Source organism: Pan paniscus, chromosome X (assembly GCF_029289425.2).
Source record: "Pan paniscus chromosome X, NHGRI_mPanPan1-v2.0_pri, whole genome shotgun sequence".
In the NCBI taxonomy this organism is placed as follows: Eukaryota; Metazoa; Chordata; class Mammalia; order Primates; family Hominidae; genus Pan; species Pan paniscus.
The window spans coordinates 42,506,095-42,523,972 of record NC_073272.2 but is presented as its reverse complement, the minus strand read 5'-3'; the positions used below and the strand labels follow the sequence as shown (position 1 = coordinate 42,523,972).

General features: G+C 43.9%; 1 protein-coding gene across 1 annotated transcript in view; it reads right to left on the bottom strand.

The window, feature by feature from the left end:
• Positions 1-12,582: 12,582 nt before the first annotated feature.
• The window catches only part of LOC100973406 (putative E3 ubiquitin-protein ligase makorin-4), a 29,052-nt gene continuing 23,756 nt past the window's right edge, over positions 12,583-17,878 (bottom strand). Inside the window, exon 2 of the mRNA XM_003815369.4 lies at positions 12,583-14,204. Within this exon, the coding sequence (XP_003815417.2) occupies positions 14,200-14,204 (5 nt within the window). The 3' untranslated portion in view covers positions 12,583-14,199. The remainder of the gene's footprint in view (positions 14,205-17,878) is intronic.

Genomic DNA, 17,878 nt, shown 5'->3' with positions numbered 1-17,878 from the left:
GGTGGGTTTTGTCTTCACATTTGTGCTTCATGATCACAAGATGGCTTCAGTAGCTCCAGGCGTCACATTCTCACAAAACAGCATTGAAAGGGGGAGCAAAAAAGGGAGGAATGTTTCCAGTCTTGTGTCTCTTTCTAAGAGTGAGCAAAACTTCCCCAAGATTCTCCCATCAGATTCATTAACCAAGTTTAGATCACATGCCCATGCTTAAACTGATCAAAGACTAGAGGAATGAAATCACCCTAAGTGTCTGGGAATTGGGTGTTGGGGGAGTACCTTCCCTGAGCACATGGCCAGGTGTTTCTGCAAGGTGAAATGATTTGGGGAGGTAACCAATAGTGTCTGCTAGACTTCATCATTTTGAACTACTGAAAATACACACACAAAAACGTGCTGGAAACACTTAAAAAGAGGTAAAGGTAGGGAGAATCCCTCGGCATGACCAGTTTTCCTGATTCTTTCATAGAATAATTTCCAACTTTTGACATGGAAAGCCCTACCCGTGGTTTTAAGTTCTTTCAATTTACCTTCCTCCCTTATTTCTAGACAGCTGGCTACTAGATACTAGAACTTGGACTCTAGCCTAGTCTTGCAGCTGAGGTTAAATTGTTCTTTCCAAATACTAAACAGACTAAACAGTCTGTGTAGTGGAGGAATAAACTGCCTTGACTTGATAAAGGTCCATGTTTCACTCTGTCCAATGTGCCACCATGATCCTTATCAGCTACTCAGAACCCTCCACCCTTCACTTGGCTTACTGTCCTTCCCCACCTACTCTTCCTTAGACTTCCTTAGGCTTTGTTCAAAGGGAGAAGAAAACCAATATCCTTTTAAAGCCTTATGCTTTAAAAGGCATTTCACATGGCTATTTGATGTCATGTTCACAAGAACCATAAGAAGTAGATGTTATCATCTAAGGTCCAGAGAGGTGAAATAACCTAACTCCAAATCATGCACTTGGTAGGTAGTAGATTTGCCATTCAAACCCATTCTGGTGTCTTCCAAAGCTCACATCCCAGAACAGCAAGCAGAAGTTTCCCAGGCTCTTCTTTCTCTGCCTTGGTACATCTCCACCTTGGCCTACCCTTGGTGGAGGTGGGGGAGGGGGAGAATAAATCTGGAGTCACAAGCCCTGGCTTGGGATATCCCTGTCTTCATGTAGTGCCTGTGTAAGCTCAGGCAGGGCAGGTCACCTCTCCTTTACCAGTCTTAATGTTCTCACTTGTAACACGAGAGTAACACCTACCTTGTAGGGTTGCTGTGAATATTAAGGCAATAGATCTGCATTCTCTTTATAAAGGCCAAGCACTACATGAATGTGACAAGCCATTATTATGGATAGATTTCTTATTTACCTACATAATAAGATATGAAAATGGACCTTCCCAATGCTGTTTTGCACCAATACAAGAGACATCCAAAAGGAGTGTGCTCAGATCTATAGAGGCTGACTTTACAAAAGGTATGCTCTAAGACTCTCAAATACCCTCAACAATTTTGACTACAAAGGCATCAAGAGAGGGTAGAAGTAAGAAGGATTTGTGAAGAAGGTTCTTTAGATAAGGCTACTGCCATGCTGTGGGCATCCCTCTCCTACCCCTGAGGTGATGGGGAGCTACCTTTTAACCTTAAGTCCGTGAAATGGTACTTTAAAGGGACCCTTGAAGAGGTAACTGTGTGTTCTCTGTGGTTGGGGAGCTAGGATCAGAGCCTGAATTAAGACAGCCTGTGATAGCGGGCTGCACCTCTGCATGTGGGAGCCATGGGGGAAAGAGAGGCTGGAGGCTAGGCATGGCAGCTCATACCTGTAATCCCAGAACTTTGGGAGACTGAGATGGGAGGATTGTTTGAGACCAGCCTGGGCAACATAGTGAGATCCTATCTCTACAAAAGTAAAAAAAATCGGCTGAGCGCAGTGGCTCACACCTGTAATCCCAGAACTTTGGGAGGCCGAGGCGGGTGGATCACGAGGTCAGGAGTTTGAGACCAGCCTGGCCAACATAGTGAAACCCCATCTCTACTAAAAATACAAAAATTAGCCGGGCATGGTGGCGGGCACCTGTAATCCCAGCTACTTGGGAGGCTGAGGCAGGAGAATCGCTTGAACCTGGGAGGCGGAGGTTTTGGTGAGCCGAGATTGCACCACTACATACCAGCCTGGGCAAGAGTGAGACTCTGCCTAAAAAAAAAAAAAAAAAGTAGAAAAAAATTAGCTGGGCATGGTGGTACACGCCTGTGGTCCCAGCCACTTGGGAGACTGATGTGGGAGGATTGCTTGAGCCCAGGAGGTGGAGGCTGCAGTGAGATGAGATTGCACCATTGCACCCCAGCCTGGGTGACAGAGTGAGACCCACTCTTGGAAAAAAAAAAGAAAAAAAGGTTGGAGTCTTCTTTTGTTAATCTTTTTGGAAATATAAGATACATATTAAAATGTGCACAAACAACAGGTTTATAGCTTGATGAATTTTCACAAACTGAATATCCCAACAAAACCAGAACATTAATTACTAGCATCCCATAAGGTCTCTGTACCCTGCTTACAGCCACTACTACCCCCAAGGGTAACTACTATCCTGACCTCTAATAGCACAGATTATTTTTGCCTCTTTTTGTTCTTTATATAAATGGAATCATACAGTGTGTACCCATTAGTGGCTCACTTCATTGCTCAACATTCTATTTATGAGAGCCATCCATACTGTATGTAGTTGTAGATCGTTTATTCTTACTACTGTATAGCATCCCATTGTGTGAGCATTCCACAATTTATCCATTCTACTGTTGATAGACATCTGGGTAGTTTCCAACTGGGGGCTATTATGAATACCTATGGATATTTTAGCACATGTCTTTTGGTAAACATATGTACACATTTCTCTTGCACGTACATCTAGGAGTGGGACTTCAGAGTTATAGGGGTGGTGTTTGTAAAAGCTACAACAGTTTTAAGTGTTTCCAAAGAGGATTTCTTAAAGAAAGTGTGGATTCGAGCCTCTACTCCCACTCTCTCACATCAGCCCAAGAACCAGAAGCCAAAAGGGGTGTGGATTTTAGAGAAACACTGTATGGTGAGCATCACCAGAGCTGCAGTCAAAGGGGCCCAGCGAAGGAGCCTCCCATGAGCCCCATGGAAGAATCTATATGCCAGGAACATGGCCCAACCTACAGAAACATTTTAATCTAGCGCAGCATTGTCCCTGCCTCCACATGGGTAATGTGAAGGGCTGCTGTTGAGAGGCTAGCCTTTGAGTTCCATTTCTGGACAGCTGGTTTTCATCTGACCAACTTCACTCCTTGGCTGTGTGACTTTTGGAAGGTCATTCTTTCTCTCTAGGCCTCACTTTTCTCATCTTTCTGATATGAGGCTGCTTTCTATTCTGAACTTGTAATTGACTGCGTTCTAAATGCCTCTTCACTTTCCTCTGTATTCCTAGAGAGCACCTCATGCTCTACATACCTATTGGCACAGTAGGTCACTAGACAACAAATGTCTTGCAATTTCATTTTCTAAAGAAAAAAAATCTGCTTTTATGGGTTCAGTGATGCACAAAATGAGGATTTAATTGGCGCATTAAAATTAGCAACATGGTGTGTGTGTGCCTGTCCAAATATAGATGTTATACTGCACACCAGCTTTATGGAAAAATCCACTTCCATTCTTGTGCAACGGAGTTTCTCTGAAGAAACAGAGCAAAGACCATCTATGTATCATAAATTTGTCAACTCACTATTTTACCCAAGGATGTTGGGTAATTAGATTCCAACATAGACCCAAAGAATTCTTTTCTTCATCTGGGAACTTGTTTTATCACTTGCTACTGCCTTGTTCCTAATGCTTAGCATTTAAAGGTTATATATAGGAAAAAAAAAAACACTCCAGACATTATGTAGTCACTGTCTAGAATGGCATTATATTTTAACAGGATATTATCACTCTGAAAAAAAAGAAATCATTTTTACTGGGTAGGAAATTATTCCATCATACGGTATTATTCAAGCAATTAGAAATCACATTGTGTGGTGAATGATCAGCTCTTCTTGGTGGAGTTTGTTATTATACTGTTTGTATTTAAAATGTGGGGCTGCAGAGAGAAGAAGGCTTCTTTAGTAGAAGCATGAACACTCTAAGCAGCTCAGGCAGGTGAGCCGTGATGCAATTTTATTTCCCAGGAAATTCTTTCTGGAGTTCCCCTGAAGTTCCCTGTCTTACTTCACCCACAGAAACCTTGAATTCTTTCCCTTTAGCTAAGCTAGGCACCCCTAGGGCTTTATAGGGAACTGACAACTTAAAACTTGGTATTGATCCAAAAGTTTGTTAGAAAATCTGTCTTAGAATTCAGAACAGATTTTCTTCAGTTCTGTATGAATGACTGGTTCCTAAGCACACCACCAGAGCCCATGCCACCCACAGGAAATGAGACGCTAGTATTAATGATGGTCAAGAACCAGTTACTTGATAGAGTGTTATTTCCTGGTGAAAATCCACTCTAAGTTTTCTTGTGAGAACAGAAACTCAGCTCACCTTCTCTCCTCCCTACTGTGCTCTACTGTCAGAAGTGGGGATTCCTACACCATGGGGGATTGGAGTGTGCAGGACAGGAAAATGAGTTGGAAGGCATCCAGAAGTCTGAGCAAAGGCAGGGGCTTCCCAGCAGTGACAGAAAGACGAAGGGAAAAGGAGCAGGGGTGGGCCCAGCAATGATGCAGGGGTAGAGGTGAGAATATTTATAGCTTCAGCTGCAATCAGGAGGAAAGTCCCTGGACACAGAGGTAATTTTGCTCATGGGACATCGGCAACTTGTACAGTCATAATTGAGGGACTGTCCCAGTGAATACACAAGTTGATGCTTTAACATTCACTCAAGCCTACTGAAACTTAACCTTTCTTTCCACTTAAAAAAAAAATCATGAAAATAAATCATTCTATAAAAAAAAGATACATGGACCTGTATGTTCATCGCAGCACTATTCACAATAGCAAAGGTATAGAATCAACCTAGATGCCCATCAATGGTGGATTGGATAAAGAAAATGTAGTACATATACACAATGGAATACTACACAGCCATAAAAAATAATGAAATAATGTCCTTTGCAGCAACATGGATGGAGCTAGAGGCCATTATCCTAAGCAAATGAACACAGGAACAGAAAACCAGATACCACATGTTCTTGCTTATAAGTGATAGCTAAACATTGGGTACATAAGGACATAAAGATGGGAACAATAGACACTGGGGACTACTAGAAGGGGGAGGGGAAAAGGGGGAAAAGGGCTGAAAAACTACCTATTGTGTACTATGCTCACTACCTGGGTGACAGGATGATTAGTACCCCAAACCTCAGTGTCACACAATATACCCATGTAACAAATCTGCACATGTACCTCCTGAATCTAAAACAAAAGTTGAAATTATTTTAAAAACCATAGTTCAGATATACAAAAAGTATACAGAACAATGTAACAAACATCCAGCTGAAGATAGAAAACATTTCAGGGCCGGCTGCGGTGGCTCACGCCTGTAATCCCAACACTTTGGGAGGCTGAGGCAGGCAGATCACCTGAGGTCAGGAGTTTGAGACCAGCCTGACCAACATGGAGAAACCCCATCTCTATTAAAAATACAAAATTAGCCAGGCATAGTGGCGCATGCCTGTAATCCCAGCTACTCGGGAGGCTGAGGCAGGAGAATCGCTTGAACCCGGGAGGCGGAGGTTGTGGTGAGCCGAGATCGCGCCATTGCACTCCAGCCTGGGCAACAAGAGCAAAACTCCGTCTCCAAAAGGAAAAAAAAAAAAAAAACCCATTTCAGATATAGTTGAGCCCTCTGTTGTACCAAGTCTCACTTTCATTCTCTACCCCAAAACAGCTACAAGTTTGGTATTATCATTTCCATGTGTATTTTTATTATTTTATTACATGTAGATCACATATACGTATATTATAAATCTATAGACATTATATCCTATTATAAATCATTAGGGATATATGTTTATCCTAAATGATTTGATATTTTTGCATATTTTAACATTTTATAAGTGGTAACACTTTTTTTTTTTTTTTGAGACAGGGTCTCATTCTGTCACCTAGGCTGGAGTGCAGTGGCACAAACATGACTCACTGCAGCCTTGACCTCCTGAGCTCAAGCAATCCTCCTGTCTCAACCTCCCATGCAGCTGGGACCACAAGTGCACACCACCATGCCCAGCTAACTTTTTAAAAACTTTTTATAGAGATAGGGTCTCACTTTGTTGCCCAGGCTGGTCTCAAACTCCTGGGTTCAAGCAATCCTCCTGCCTCAGCCTCCCAAAGTGCTGGGATTACAGGTATGAGCCACTATGCCCAGCCTAATGGTAGCACTTTCTATGTGTCCTGTCACTTGTTCTTCCTTTCTAACATTATGTTTTAAAAATTAGTCTATCTTGCTTGGAAATATACTACAAAGCTATAGTAACCAAAACAGCATACAGCATGGTCCTGGCATAAAAACAGACACATAGACCACTGAAACAGAATAGAAAGCCCAGAAATCAATCCACACATCTACAGCCAACTGATTTTCAACAAAGTTGCTAATAACACACATTGGGAAAAGGACAGTCTTCTCAATAAATAGTGCTAGGAAAATTAGATATTCACATGCAGAAGAATGAAACTAGAACCCTATCTCTCACCATATACAAAAATCAATTCAAAATTGATTAAAAACTTAAATGTAAGACCCAAAACTATGAAACTGATAGAAGAAAGCAGGGGAAATGGTTCAGGGTGTGGGTCTGGGCAGGGATTTTTTTTGATAGAATCTCAAAAGCACAGGCAACTAAAGCAAAAATAGACAAGTAAGATTATATCAAATTAAAAAGTTTCTGTACAGCAAAGGAAACAACAGAATGGACAACTTACAAAATGGGAGAAAATATTTGCAAACTATGCATCTGACAAGGGGGTTAATATCCAGAATATGGAAGGAACTCAATTCAATAGCCAAAAAAACCCCATCTGATTAAAAAGTGGGTAAAAGGCCTGGATAGACATTTCTCAAAAGAAGACATACAAATAGCCAACAGGTATATGAAAAAATACTCAGCACCACTAATCATCAGGGAAATGCAAATCAAAACCAGTGAGATATCATTTCATACTAGTTAGAATGGCTGTTACTAAAAAGACAGAAGATAATAAGTGTTGGCAAGGATGTGGAGAAACGGGAACCCTTACATACTGTTGGTGAGAATGTAAATTAGTACAGTCATTATGGAAAACAGTATTGGAGGTTCCTCAAAAAATTAAAAATAGAACTACCATATGATCCAGCAATCCCACTACTGGTTATATATCCAAAGGACATGAAATTGGCATGTTGAAGAGTTATCTGTACTCCCATGTTTATTGCAGCAGTATTCATAATACCCAAGATATGGAGTCAACCTGTGTTCATCAGTGGATGAATGGATAAAGAAAATGTTGTATATATACATGATGGGGCCAGGCGTGGTGGCTCACACCTGTAATCTCAGCACTTTGGGAGGCTGAGGAGGGTGGATCACTTGAGGTCAGGAGTTCCAGACCAGCCTGGCCAACATGGTGAAACCCTGTCTTTACAAAAAAAATATATATATATATTAGCTGGGCATGGTGGTGGGCACCTGTAATCCCAGCTACTCAGTAGGCTGAGGCAGGAGAATTGCTTGAACCTGGGAGGCAACGGTTGCAGTGAGCTGAGATTGCACCACTGCACTCCAGCCTGGATGACAGAACAAGACTCTGTCTCAAATAAATAAAAATAAAATATATACAATGGAATACTATGGATAAAGAAAATACTGTATATATACATAATGGAATACTATTCAGCTGTAAAAAAGAATAAAGTTCTGTCATTTGCAACAACATGGATGAACCTAGAGGATATTATGTTAAATGAGCCAGGCACAGAAAGATAAATACTGCATGATCTCACTCATAGGCAGAATCTAAAAAAGTTGATCTCATAGAAGTAGACAGTAGTAGTGGTTACAAGAGGCTGGGGAGGGTGGGGAGATGGGGTATGGAAAGAGGTTGGTCAATGGGGACAAAGTTACAGTTAGATAGGAATAAGTTCTGGTGTTCTATGGCACAGTAGGGTGACTATAGTTAACAATATTTTGTATATTTCAAATTTCCTAGAAAAGAGGACTTTGAATGTTCTCACCACAAAGAAATGATAAATGTTTAAGGTGATGGATTTGCTAATTGCCCTGACTTGATCATTATACAATGTATATATGTATTCAAATATCACATTGTACCCCATAAATATGTACAGTTTTTGGTGTCAATTAATAAAATAAAGCTTAAAAAAATTAGTCCATGTTGCTAATGTGGCTCTAGGGCATCCATGTCAATACTGCTGTATAGTATTCCATCTTATAAACAGACCTTTTCTACCACCCAAACTCAGGACCCAGCCATGCACTCACTTCTTTTTCCCACCTCATACAGGATATTAGATTCTTAACTCACAGTCAGAGGAACACCCTTTTCTAAGGACCAAATTGTCCAGGTGCCTCACCTAAGCCCTCCTTCCTGAGCCCCAGGAGAAGCTGCCATTGGAAATGGCAGGCTGCCTGGTGAGTATGGATTCAGAACATGATCTGACCTTGACAGAGAGTTTGTCCTTGTCATGGGATAAGAACAGAAGAACTGCCTCCAGCCCCGGTGGATAGATGACTCACATCCCTGGAACTTCCTACCTCTTTTCCCTGGATGGGATCCAAGTCATGCTGTCAAAATAGAATTAATTCACTCTTTAAAAGGGAAAAAAATTCTCAAAATTTAGAATAACAGAATCATACAATGCAAGAGCTAGAAGAGTAACTTGTCCCTGCCTCCTTCCCCAACACCTTAATATAAGACAAGGGACATCTGGGCATCAGCCAAGCCAAGTATCTGAGAATATTTCTAGACAGCAGTCACTTGGGGTTTTTCTAGAAGGGGCCGAAGGGTGAAGACCTGAAAAGGAGCAAAAGCAGAGTGTTGGAATGGCTGAGAAGCACCCTTCATGATTAATCAGTGACATTTAGAGCCATCTCTCAGCTCAGCTCAGCTCACCAGAGCAGGGAATCTCTTGGCAAAAGTCTCTGTCCCAGGATTTCTGGCACTTAGTTTGCTGGCCTGTATCAAGCATTCCTTGAAAACTATCTGGCCGGTCAATGCTGGTGCCTGCCATGCAGTATCTTTGAAGTAGGAAAAGGGCTCCTTTGAGTTCTAACCAACAGCTTTGACTGTGTGGAAGCTGTTAATTTACCACAGTTGCCTGCTTTCCCCATCACCCCTCTGATCTACAAGAAGGATCTGAAAAGGAAGCCCTGAAAGTTAGCGCTAACATGAACCCTAGAGATGTTCTAGCCCAACACCTGATTTATCAAGTTATTAGTTTAACAAATAGGGGCCAAGTGCCTACAGTGTGCCAGACTCTTGGCTGGGCACTGCAAATACAGCGATGATCAAAACCAAACATGCCTCTGCCCTCTTGAAGATTACATTATAGTGGGTAGGAGTAGGGGGTGACCAATATTAAAAGCAATCACACAAACAAATGTAAAATACATAATGCTATGAGGCAGACTTAGGGAGGTCAGGAAGGGTTACCTCAAAGAGGTAAGGCTTAGGCTGACATGTGAAGCAGGAGCAGGCATTAACACAGCAAAGAAGGGGGAGAGAGCTTTAGGGGAGAGGGAACAGTGAGTGGTAAGATGGAGCACAGCAAATTTGAAGGGCAGAAAGAGGCCATGTGGCCAAAGTAGAGATGGGGAGATGAAGCAGGGGAGCAGAGGCCATATCACTTAGAACCTTGAAGCCTATGTTAAATATTCTGGTCTTTATCCTAAAAGCAATGGGAAGCCATTGAGAAGCTTCAACTGAGGGATGGGACATAATCAAAACTGAATTTTCACAAAGATATCTTTGACCTCTGTGTGGCGAACAAACTGGAAAGGGGCCAATTGGGAGGATATTTCAAGTGAGAGATACTGGTGGCTTGGGCTGAGGTGGGGCTGGTGGTGGTGGAAAAAAGAAGAGAACAAATATGAGAGATATTTAGGAGGTTAAATTAATAGGACTTGGTGATGGCTTAAATATAGGGGTGACAGGGAGGTGGAAGTCAAGGACAGTTCACAGGTTTCTTCAATTGTTGGTACTATCAAGTGAAATAGGACCAGGTTTGTGACAGAAGATTGAGTGTTGAGTTTTGGGTGCTTTTGTGATATCCAAGAGGTGATATCAAGCAGATCACTGACTACATTTGGATCTGGGACTGAGAGAAGAGGTCTGAGCTGGAAATCTACATACAGTTGACCCTTGAACAACTTGGAGGTTAGGGACATCAATCCCCTATACAGTAGAAAATCCATGACTCCTGAAAAACTCAGCTACTCATAGCCTACTGTTGACCTGAAGCCTCACAAATAGCATAAACAGTCAATGAACACGTATTTTGTATTATATATATATATATATATCTTTATATATATTATATGGTATTCTTACAATAAAGTAAGCTAGAGAAAAGAAAATATTAAAAAATTAAAGGGAAGAGAAATATATTTACTATTCTTTAAGTAGAAGTGGATCATCATAAAAGTCTGTCTTTGTTGTCTTCACATTGAGTAGGCTGAGGAGAGGAGGAAGAGGAGAGGTTGGTCTTGCTGTCTCAAGGGTGACAGAGACAAGAAAATCTGTGTATAAATAGACCTGCGTTGTTCATTTCAAGCCTGAATTGTTCAAGGGTCAACTGTATACCCTTAAGACATCTGCAAATAGGCAGTGATTTAGTCAGGATCTCAAAAGAAAACAGATGGTACAATCAAATTAGGATAATTCAATTAGGATTAATAAAAGGAGTATATTAGGTTCCTGCTGCATAACAAACAGAACCATAACCTCAGTGGCTTAATAGAGCAAACATTTTATTTCTTGGCCACAAGTGTGTGGGTTGGTTGTGATTCAGCTGATTTAGGCTGGGTGCAGCTGGACCAGGCTGACTCCAGACTTCAAGTTCCATTCATGTCTGTTTCATGTGTCTGATCCCCTCTGGGAGTGGTGCCATATCAAAGACTCAGAGTTGGCCTCTGCTGTTGGCCAGTCAGGCATCTAGCAGTGAGCTTTGTAAGGGAAGCCTATATTGTGGATGCTCTGACACTGAGTTTATAAGATCATCGAGGAAACACCAGGATAAGTGGGGGAAGAGTCTGACTGACATCCAAGGATGGATTCTCCAGTCCACCTAATTATTGACAGCCTCCTCTGCAGTAGATGCCCTCTACTCAGCATTTATATGGACATGGATATTTTCATATTTTGGGCTTAGTCCCAGAGGTCCATCCATATACCTGCCCCAATACCTCCTTACCACCAGTTTTCCAGTCTTGCTCTTTCCAAGTCCCTGACCAATTGGATAACCCATTAGCCATTGCTTATGAGGCAGTGTGGATCCAGTCATCTGGCTGTTCTCAGTCCCAACAAAATGAACAACCAAATGAATCACTGGAAGTTCTGCCTTCTGGGAGGATTTTCCTTCATCACCATTTTCAGGGCCACTTCAGAATATGGCTGTGGTATAATAGACGTCCACTTCTGGCTGATGCCAGCATAGCATGCTACTATGGTTTAAATGTTTGTCTCCTCTGAAACTCATCTTGATACCTAATTCCCAATGTGGCAATATCGAGAGGTGGGACCTTTAGGAGGTGATTGGATCAGGAGGGCTCTGCCCTGGATTAATAAATTAATGAGTTAGTGGATTTATGAGTTATGAGAGTAGGACTGATGGCTTTATAAAAAGAGGAGGAGAGACCTGAGCTGGCATGCTCAGCTGCTTCACCATGTAATGCCCTGCATTGCCTCAGGACTCTGCAGAGAGTCCCCACCAGCAAGAAGGCCCTCACCAGATACAGCCCCTTACCAGATACAGCCCCTTGACCCTGAACTTCTCCACCTCCATAACTGTAAGAAATAAATTCCTTTTAAAAATAACTTACCTGGTTTCAGGCATTCTGTTATAAGCAACAGAAAAAAGGGACTAAGAAAATTGGTACCAAAAGTGGAGTTGTTGCTAATAACAAATACCTAAAAATGGGGAAGCATCTTTGGAACTGATAATGGGGAGAGGCTGGAAAAGTTTGGAGGAGCAAGCTAGAAAAAGCCTGTATTTCCGTGAACAGAGCATTAAGGGCAATTCTGGTGAGGGCTTAGAAAACAAGAAGACTAGGGAAAGTTGGGAACTCCTTAGGATTGGTTAAGTGGTCGTGACCAGAATATTGATAAAGATATGGTCAGTAAAGGCCATTCTGATGAGGTTTCAGATGGAACTGAAAAACAAGGTATTGAAACCTGGAGTAAAGGCTGTTCTTGTTATAAATGAACAAAGAAGTTGGCTGAACTGTGTCTATCCCCAAGGGCTTTGTGGAAGGCTGAGCTGGAGAGTAATGATGTAGGGTATCTGGCAGAAGAAATACTGAAGCAGCAAAGCATTTAGCCTGCTGCATGGCTACTTTATTTTTTTTATTTTTATTTATTTATTTATTTTTATTTTTATTTTTTTAGTATTTATTGATCATTCTTGGGTGTTTCTCAGAGAGGGGGATGTGGCAGGGTCATAGGATAATAGTGGAGAGAAGGTCAGCAGATAAACATGTGAACAAAGGTCTCTGGTTTTCCTAGGCAGAGGTCCCTGCAGCCTTCAGCAGTGTTTGTGTCCCTGGGTACTTGAGATTAGGGAGTGCTGATGACTCTTAACGAGCATGCTGCCTTCTAGCATCTGTTTAACAAAGCACATCTTGCACCGCCCTTAATCCATTTAACCCTGAGTTGACACAGCACATGTTTCAGAGAGCACGGGGTTGGGGGTAAGATTATAGATTAACAGCATCACAAGGCAGAAGAATTTTTCTTAGTACAGAACAAAATGGTGTCTCCTAGGTCAACTTCTTTCTACACAGACACAGTAACAATCTGATCTCTCTTTCTTTTCCCCACATTTCCCCCGTTTCTTTTCGACAAAACCGCCATCGTCATCATGGCCCGTTCTTGATGGTCGCTGTCTCTTTGGAGCTGTTGGGTACACTTCCCAGACGGGGCGGCCGGGCATAGGCGCTCCTCACTTCCCAGACGGGGCGGCCGGGCAGAGGCGCACCTCACTTCCCAGATGGGGTGGCGGCCGGGCAGAGGCACTCCTCACCTCCCAGACGGGGTGGCGGCCGGGCAGAGGCGCACCTCACTTCCCAGATGGGGTGGTGGCTGGGCAGAGGCGCTCCTCACCTCCCAGACGGGGTGGCGGCCGGGCAGAGGCGCACCTCACATCCCAGATGATGGGCGGCCGGGCAGAGGCACTCCCCACCTCCCAGACGGGGCCGCCGGGCAGAGGCATTCCCCACCTCCCAGATGGGGCCGCCGGGCAGAGGCGCTCCTCACCTCCCAGACGGGGCGGCCGGGCAGAGACGCCCCTCACCTCCCAGACAGGGCAGGTGGGAGAGGCGCCCACTTCCCAGACAGGGTGGCCGGGCAGACGCGCTCCTCACCTCTCAGACGGGGCGGCCGGGCAGAGGCGCTCCTCACCTCCCAGACAGGGCGGCCAGGAAGAGGCGCTCCTCGCCTCCCAGATGGGGCGGCCGGGCAGAGGCGCTCCTCACCTCCCAGACGGGGCGGCTGGGAAGAGGCGCTCCTCGCCTCCCAGACGGGGCGGCCGGGAAGAGGCGCTCCTCGCCTCCCAGACGGGGCGGCCGGGCAGAGGCACTCCTCACCTCCCAGACGAGGCAGCCGGGCAGAGGCGCTCCTCACATCCCAGACGATGGGCAGCCGGGCAGAGACGCTCTTCACTTCCCAGACGGGGTGGCGGCCGGGCAGAGGCGCTCCTCACTTCCCAGATGGGGCGGCCAGGCAGAGGCGCTCCTCGCTTCCCAGACGGGGTGGCCGGGCAGAGGCGCTCCTCGCTTCCCAGACGGGGCGGCCAGGTAGAGGTGCTCCTCACTTCCCAGACAGGGCGGCCAGGCAGAGACGCTCCTCACCTCCCAGACGGGGTGGCGGCCAGGCAGAGGCGCTCCTCACTTCCCAGACGGGGTGGCCGGGCATAGGTGCTCCTCACATCCCAGACTGGGCGGCCGGGCAGAGGCGCTCCTCACATTCCAGACGATGGGCGGCATGGCTACTTTTAACTGCTTACATTAAGCTACAAGAGGGAAAAAATAACTTAAAGATGGAATTTATAATAAAAAGGAAAGCAAATTGAAAAGATTTGGAAAACTCTCAGCCTCGCCATGTAGTAGAGAATGGAAGAGTATTTTCAGCAGAGGAAACCAAGAGTGTAGCCCAGTGACTGTTTGCCAAAGAAATTAGCATATCTAGAAGGGAGCCAGGTGCTATTCCTCAAGACAATGGAAGACCCCCAGAGGCATTTCAGAGGACTTTGAGGCTGCCCCTCCCATCACAGACCCAGAAGCCTGCGAAGGAAGAATGGCTTCAGGGGATGGGCCTGAGGCACCCTCTACGGGCTTGCCGCCCAGGGCTGCCTCAAGACTCTTCTGCTCCCCACACTCTGGCACAGTGCTTCTTGGCACCCCCAGCCATGGCTCAAGCAGCCCCACGTGCAGATCGACCCACTACCCAAAAAGATACAAGTTTTAAGCCTTGGCAGCATCCACATGGTGCTAATTCTTCAGGCGTTCAGAAAGCAAGAGCTGCGGAGCCTTGGCAGCCTCCATGCAGATTTGAAAGAATGTCACTGAAAGCCTGGGGGCCCAGGCAATGACTTGTCAGAGGCAGAGCCACTGCACAGAACCCTCACTAGAGCAATGCTGAGCAGAAGTGTGGGGTCAGAGCTGCCACAGAGAGTCCTCATCAGGGCAATGTCTAGTGGAGCTGTGGAAGTGAGGCTACCACAGAGAGACCCCACTAGGGTCATGTCTGGTAGAGCCATGGGACTAGGACTCCCATGATGACCCCAGAACTGTGGAGTCACTGGCAGCATAAAATGTCCACCTGGGAATGCTTCAGGCACCAGACCTCAACCTGGAGCAGCCACAGGGGCTGTACCTAGCAAAGCAATAGGGGTGGGGTTGCCTGAGGCCCCAGTGTGTCCAGGAGGTAACACGTGGAATCAAAAGAGTTTATTTCCCAGCTTTAAGATTTAATGTCTGCCCTGCTGGGTTTCAGAGTTGCTTGGGGCCCGTTACTTCTTTCTTTTTGCCTATTCTCCCTTTTATGTCTGTACCATCAATGTGTCTTGAAAGTAGACAGCTTGTTTTGATTTCACAGGCTCATAGATGAGCCTCTAGACTTTGTATTTTTGAGTTGGCGATGGAATAAGTTAAGACTTTGGGGCCATGGGGATGGAAGAAATTTATTTATATGTGAGAAAGACATGAGTTTTGGGGGCCAGGAATAAAATGCTATGATTTGAATGACTATCCCCTCTAAAGCTCATGTTGAAACTTAATCTCCAATGTGGCAGTATTGAGAAGTGGGGACTTTAGGAGGTGATTAGGTCATGAGGGCTCTGCCCTCATAAATGGATTAATCCATTAATGGATTAATGGATTATCACAGGAGTGGGACTGTTGGCTTTTTTTTTTCTTTTTCTTTTGGTGGGGGGAACTGATGGCTTTATAAGAAGAGGAAGAGAGACCTTCACTAGCATGCTTGGCCCCTTCAGCATATGATGCCTTGCACTGCCTTGGGACCCCGCAGAGTCCTCTCCAGCAGGAGCAGGAGTGTCTTCACCAGATGTGGCCCCTTGGCCTTGGACTTCTCAGCCCCATAACTGTAAGAAAAAAATTCCCTTTTTTCATAAATTACCCAGTTTCAGGTATTCTGTTATAAGCAACATAAAATGGACTAAGACATATACAGATCCATTAGGGAGGCAGACCCAGGCCTTTTCCTCCTCTGATAACAGGTCATAGGAAATGGAAGCCATGAAGTATGGACTGAAGGAGAGACACAACAGTGGTAAGAGCAGATACCATGGGAGTCTGAGCCACCTGCTAGTGTAGTTTTCTCTTGCTTTCCAAACATGCTTGGGATACACATAGGGAGCAAGATGGTGGAATAGAAGTCTGCATCAATTGTCCCCCCTTGCAAGGACACCAAATTAACAACTACACAAAAAGAGCACCTTCATGTGAACCAAAAATCAGATAAGCACTCACAGTATCTGTGAATCCTCATAGTTTTAATTTCATATCACTGAAAGAGGCACTAAAGACACACAAAAAAGTAAAGATATTCCATGTTCACAGATTGGAAGAATCAATATTGTTAAAATGTTTATACCACCCAAAGCAATCTACAGATTTAAAGCAATCCCCATCAAAATACCAATGACATTCTTCACAGAAATAGAAAAACAATCCTAAAACTTATATGGAACAACAAAAGACCCAGAATAGCCAAAGCTATTCTAAGCAAAAAGAACAAAACTGGATGAATCATATTACCTGACTTCAAATTATACTACAGAGCTGTAGTAACCAAAACAGTATGATACTGGCATTAAAACAGAAACATAGACCAATGAAGTAGAATAGAGAACCCAGAAACGAATCCACACACCTACAAGGAACTCATTGACAAAGGTACCAAGAACATATACTGGAGGAAAAGACAGTGTCTTCAATAAATGGTGCTGGGAAAACTGGATATCCAGCTTAAATCATTTATATCCAAAAGACAAGCAATAACAAATGCTGATGAGGATGTGGAGAAAAGGGAACTCTTGTACACTGTTGGTGAGAATATAAATTAGTACAACCCCTATAGAGAACAGTTTGAAGGTTCCTCAGAAAACTAAAACTAGAGCTACCATATGATCCAGCAATCCCTCTGCTGGCTATATACCTAAAAGAAAGGAAATCAGTACATTGAAGTAATATCTCTGCACTCCCATGCTTGTTGCAGCACTTTTCACAATAGCTTAGATTTGGAAGCAACAGATGAATGGATAAAGAAAATGTGGTACTTATACACAGTGGAGTATTATTCAGCCATAAAAAATAATGAGATTGACTGGGCACAGTGGCTCACACCTGTAATCCCAGCACTCTGGGAGGCCGAGGCCAGTGGATCACCTGAGGTCGGGAGTTTGAGACCAGCCTGACCAACATGGAGAAACCCCGTCTCTACTAAAAAAAAAATACAAAAAAAATTGGCCAGGTGTGGTGGTGCATGCCTGTAATCCCAGCTACTCGGGCAGGAGAATTGCTTGAACTCGGGAGGTGGAGGTTGCGGTGAGCCGAGATTGCGCCATTGCACTCCAGCCTGGGCAACAAGAGTGAAACTCTCTCTCAAAAAAAAAAAAAAAAGAGATCCTGTCATTTGCAACAACATGGATGGAACGGGAGGTCATTATGCTAAGTAAAATAAGCCAGGCACAGAAAGACAAACATCACATGTTCTTACTTATTTGTGGGAGCTAAAAATCAGAACAATTGAACACATGTAAATAGAGAGTAGATACTCTTCCCAGAGGCTGGGAAGGGTAGTTGGGGGTTGGGGGAAGGTGAAGATGGTTAATGGGTATATAAAACATAGAAAGAATGAATAAGTCCTAGTATATGATAGCACTACAGGGTGACTATAGCCAATAATAATTTAATTGTACATTTAAAAATAACTAAAAATATATAGTTTGATTGTAACACAAAGGATAAATGCTAGAAGGGATAGATATCTCATTTTCCATAATGTGACTATTATGCATTGCATGCCTGTATCAAAACAACTATGTACTCCATAAATATATACACCTACTATGTACCCGCAAAAATTAAACATTGAAAAACTCAATAAATATGCTTCTGCCTGGTTTCATATATTCCACTTCAGTTTTTTAATGAAAAAATGCTA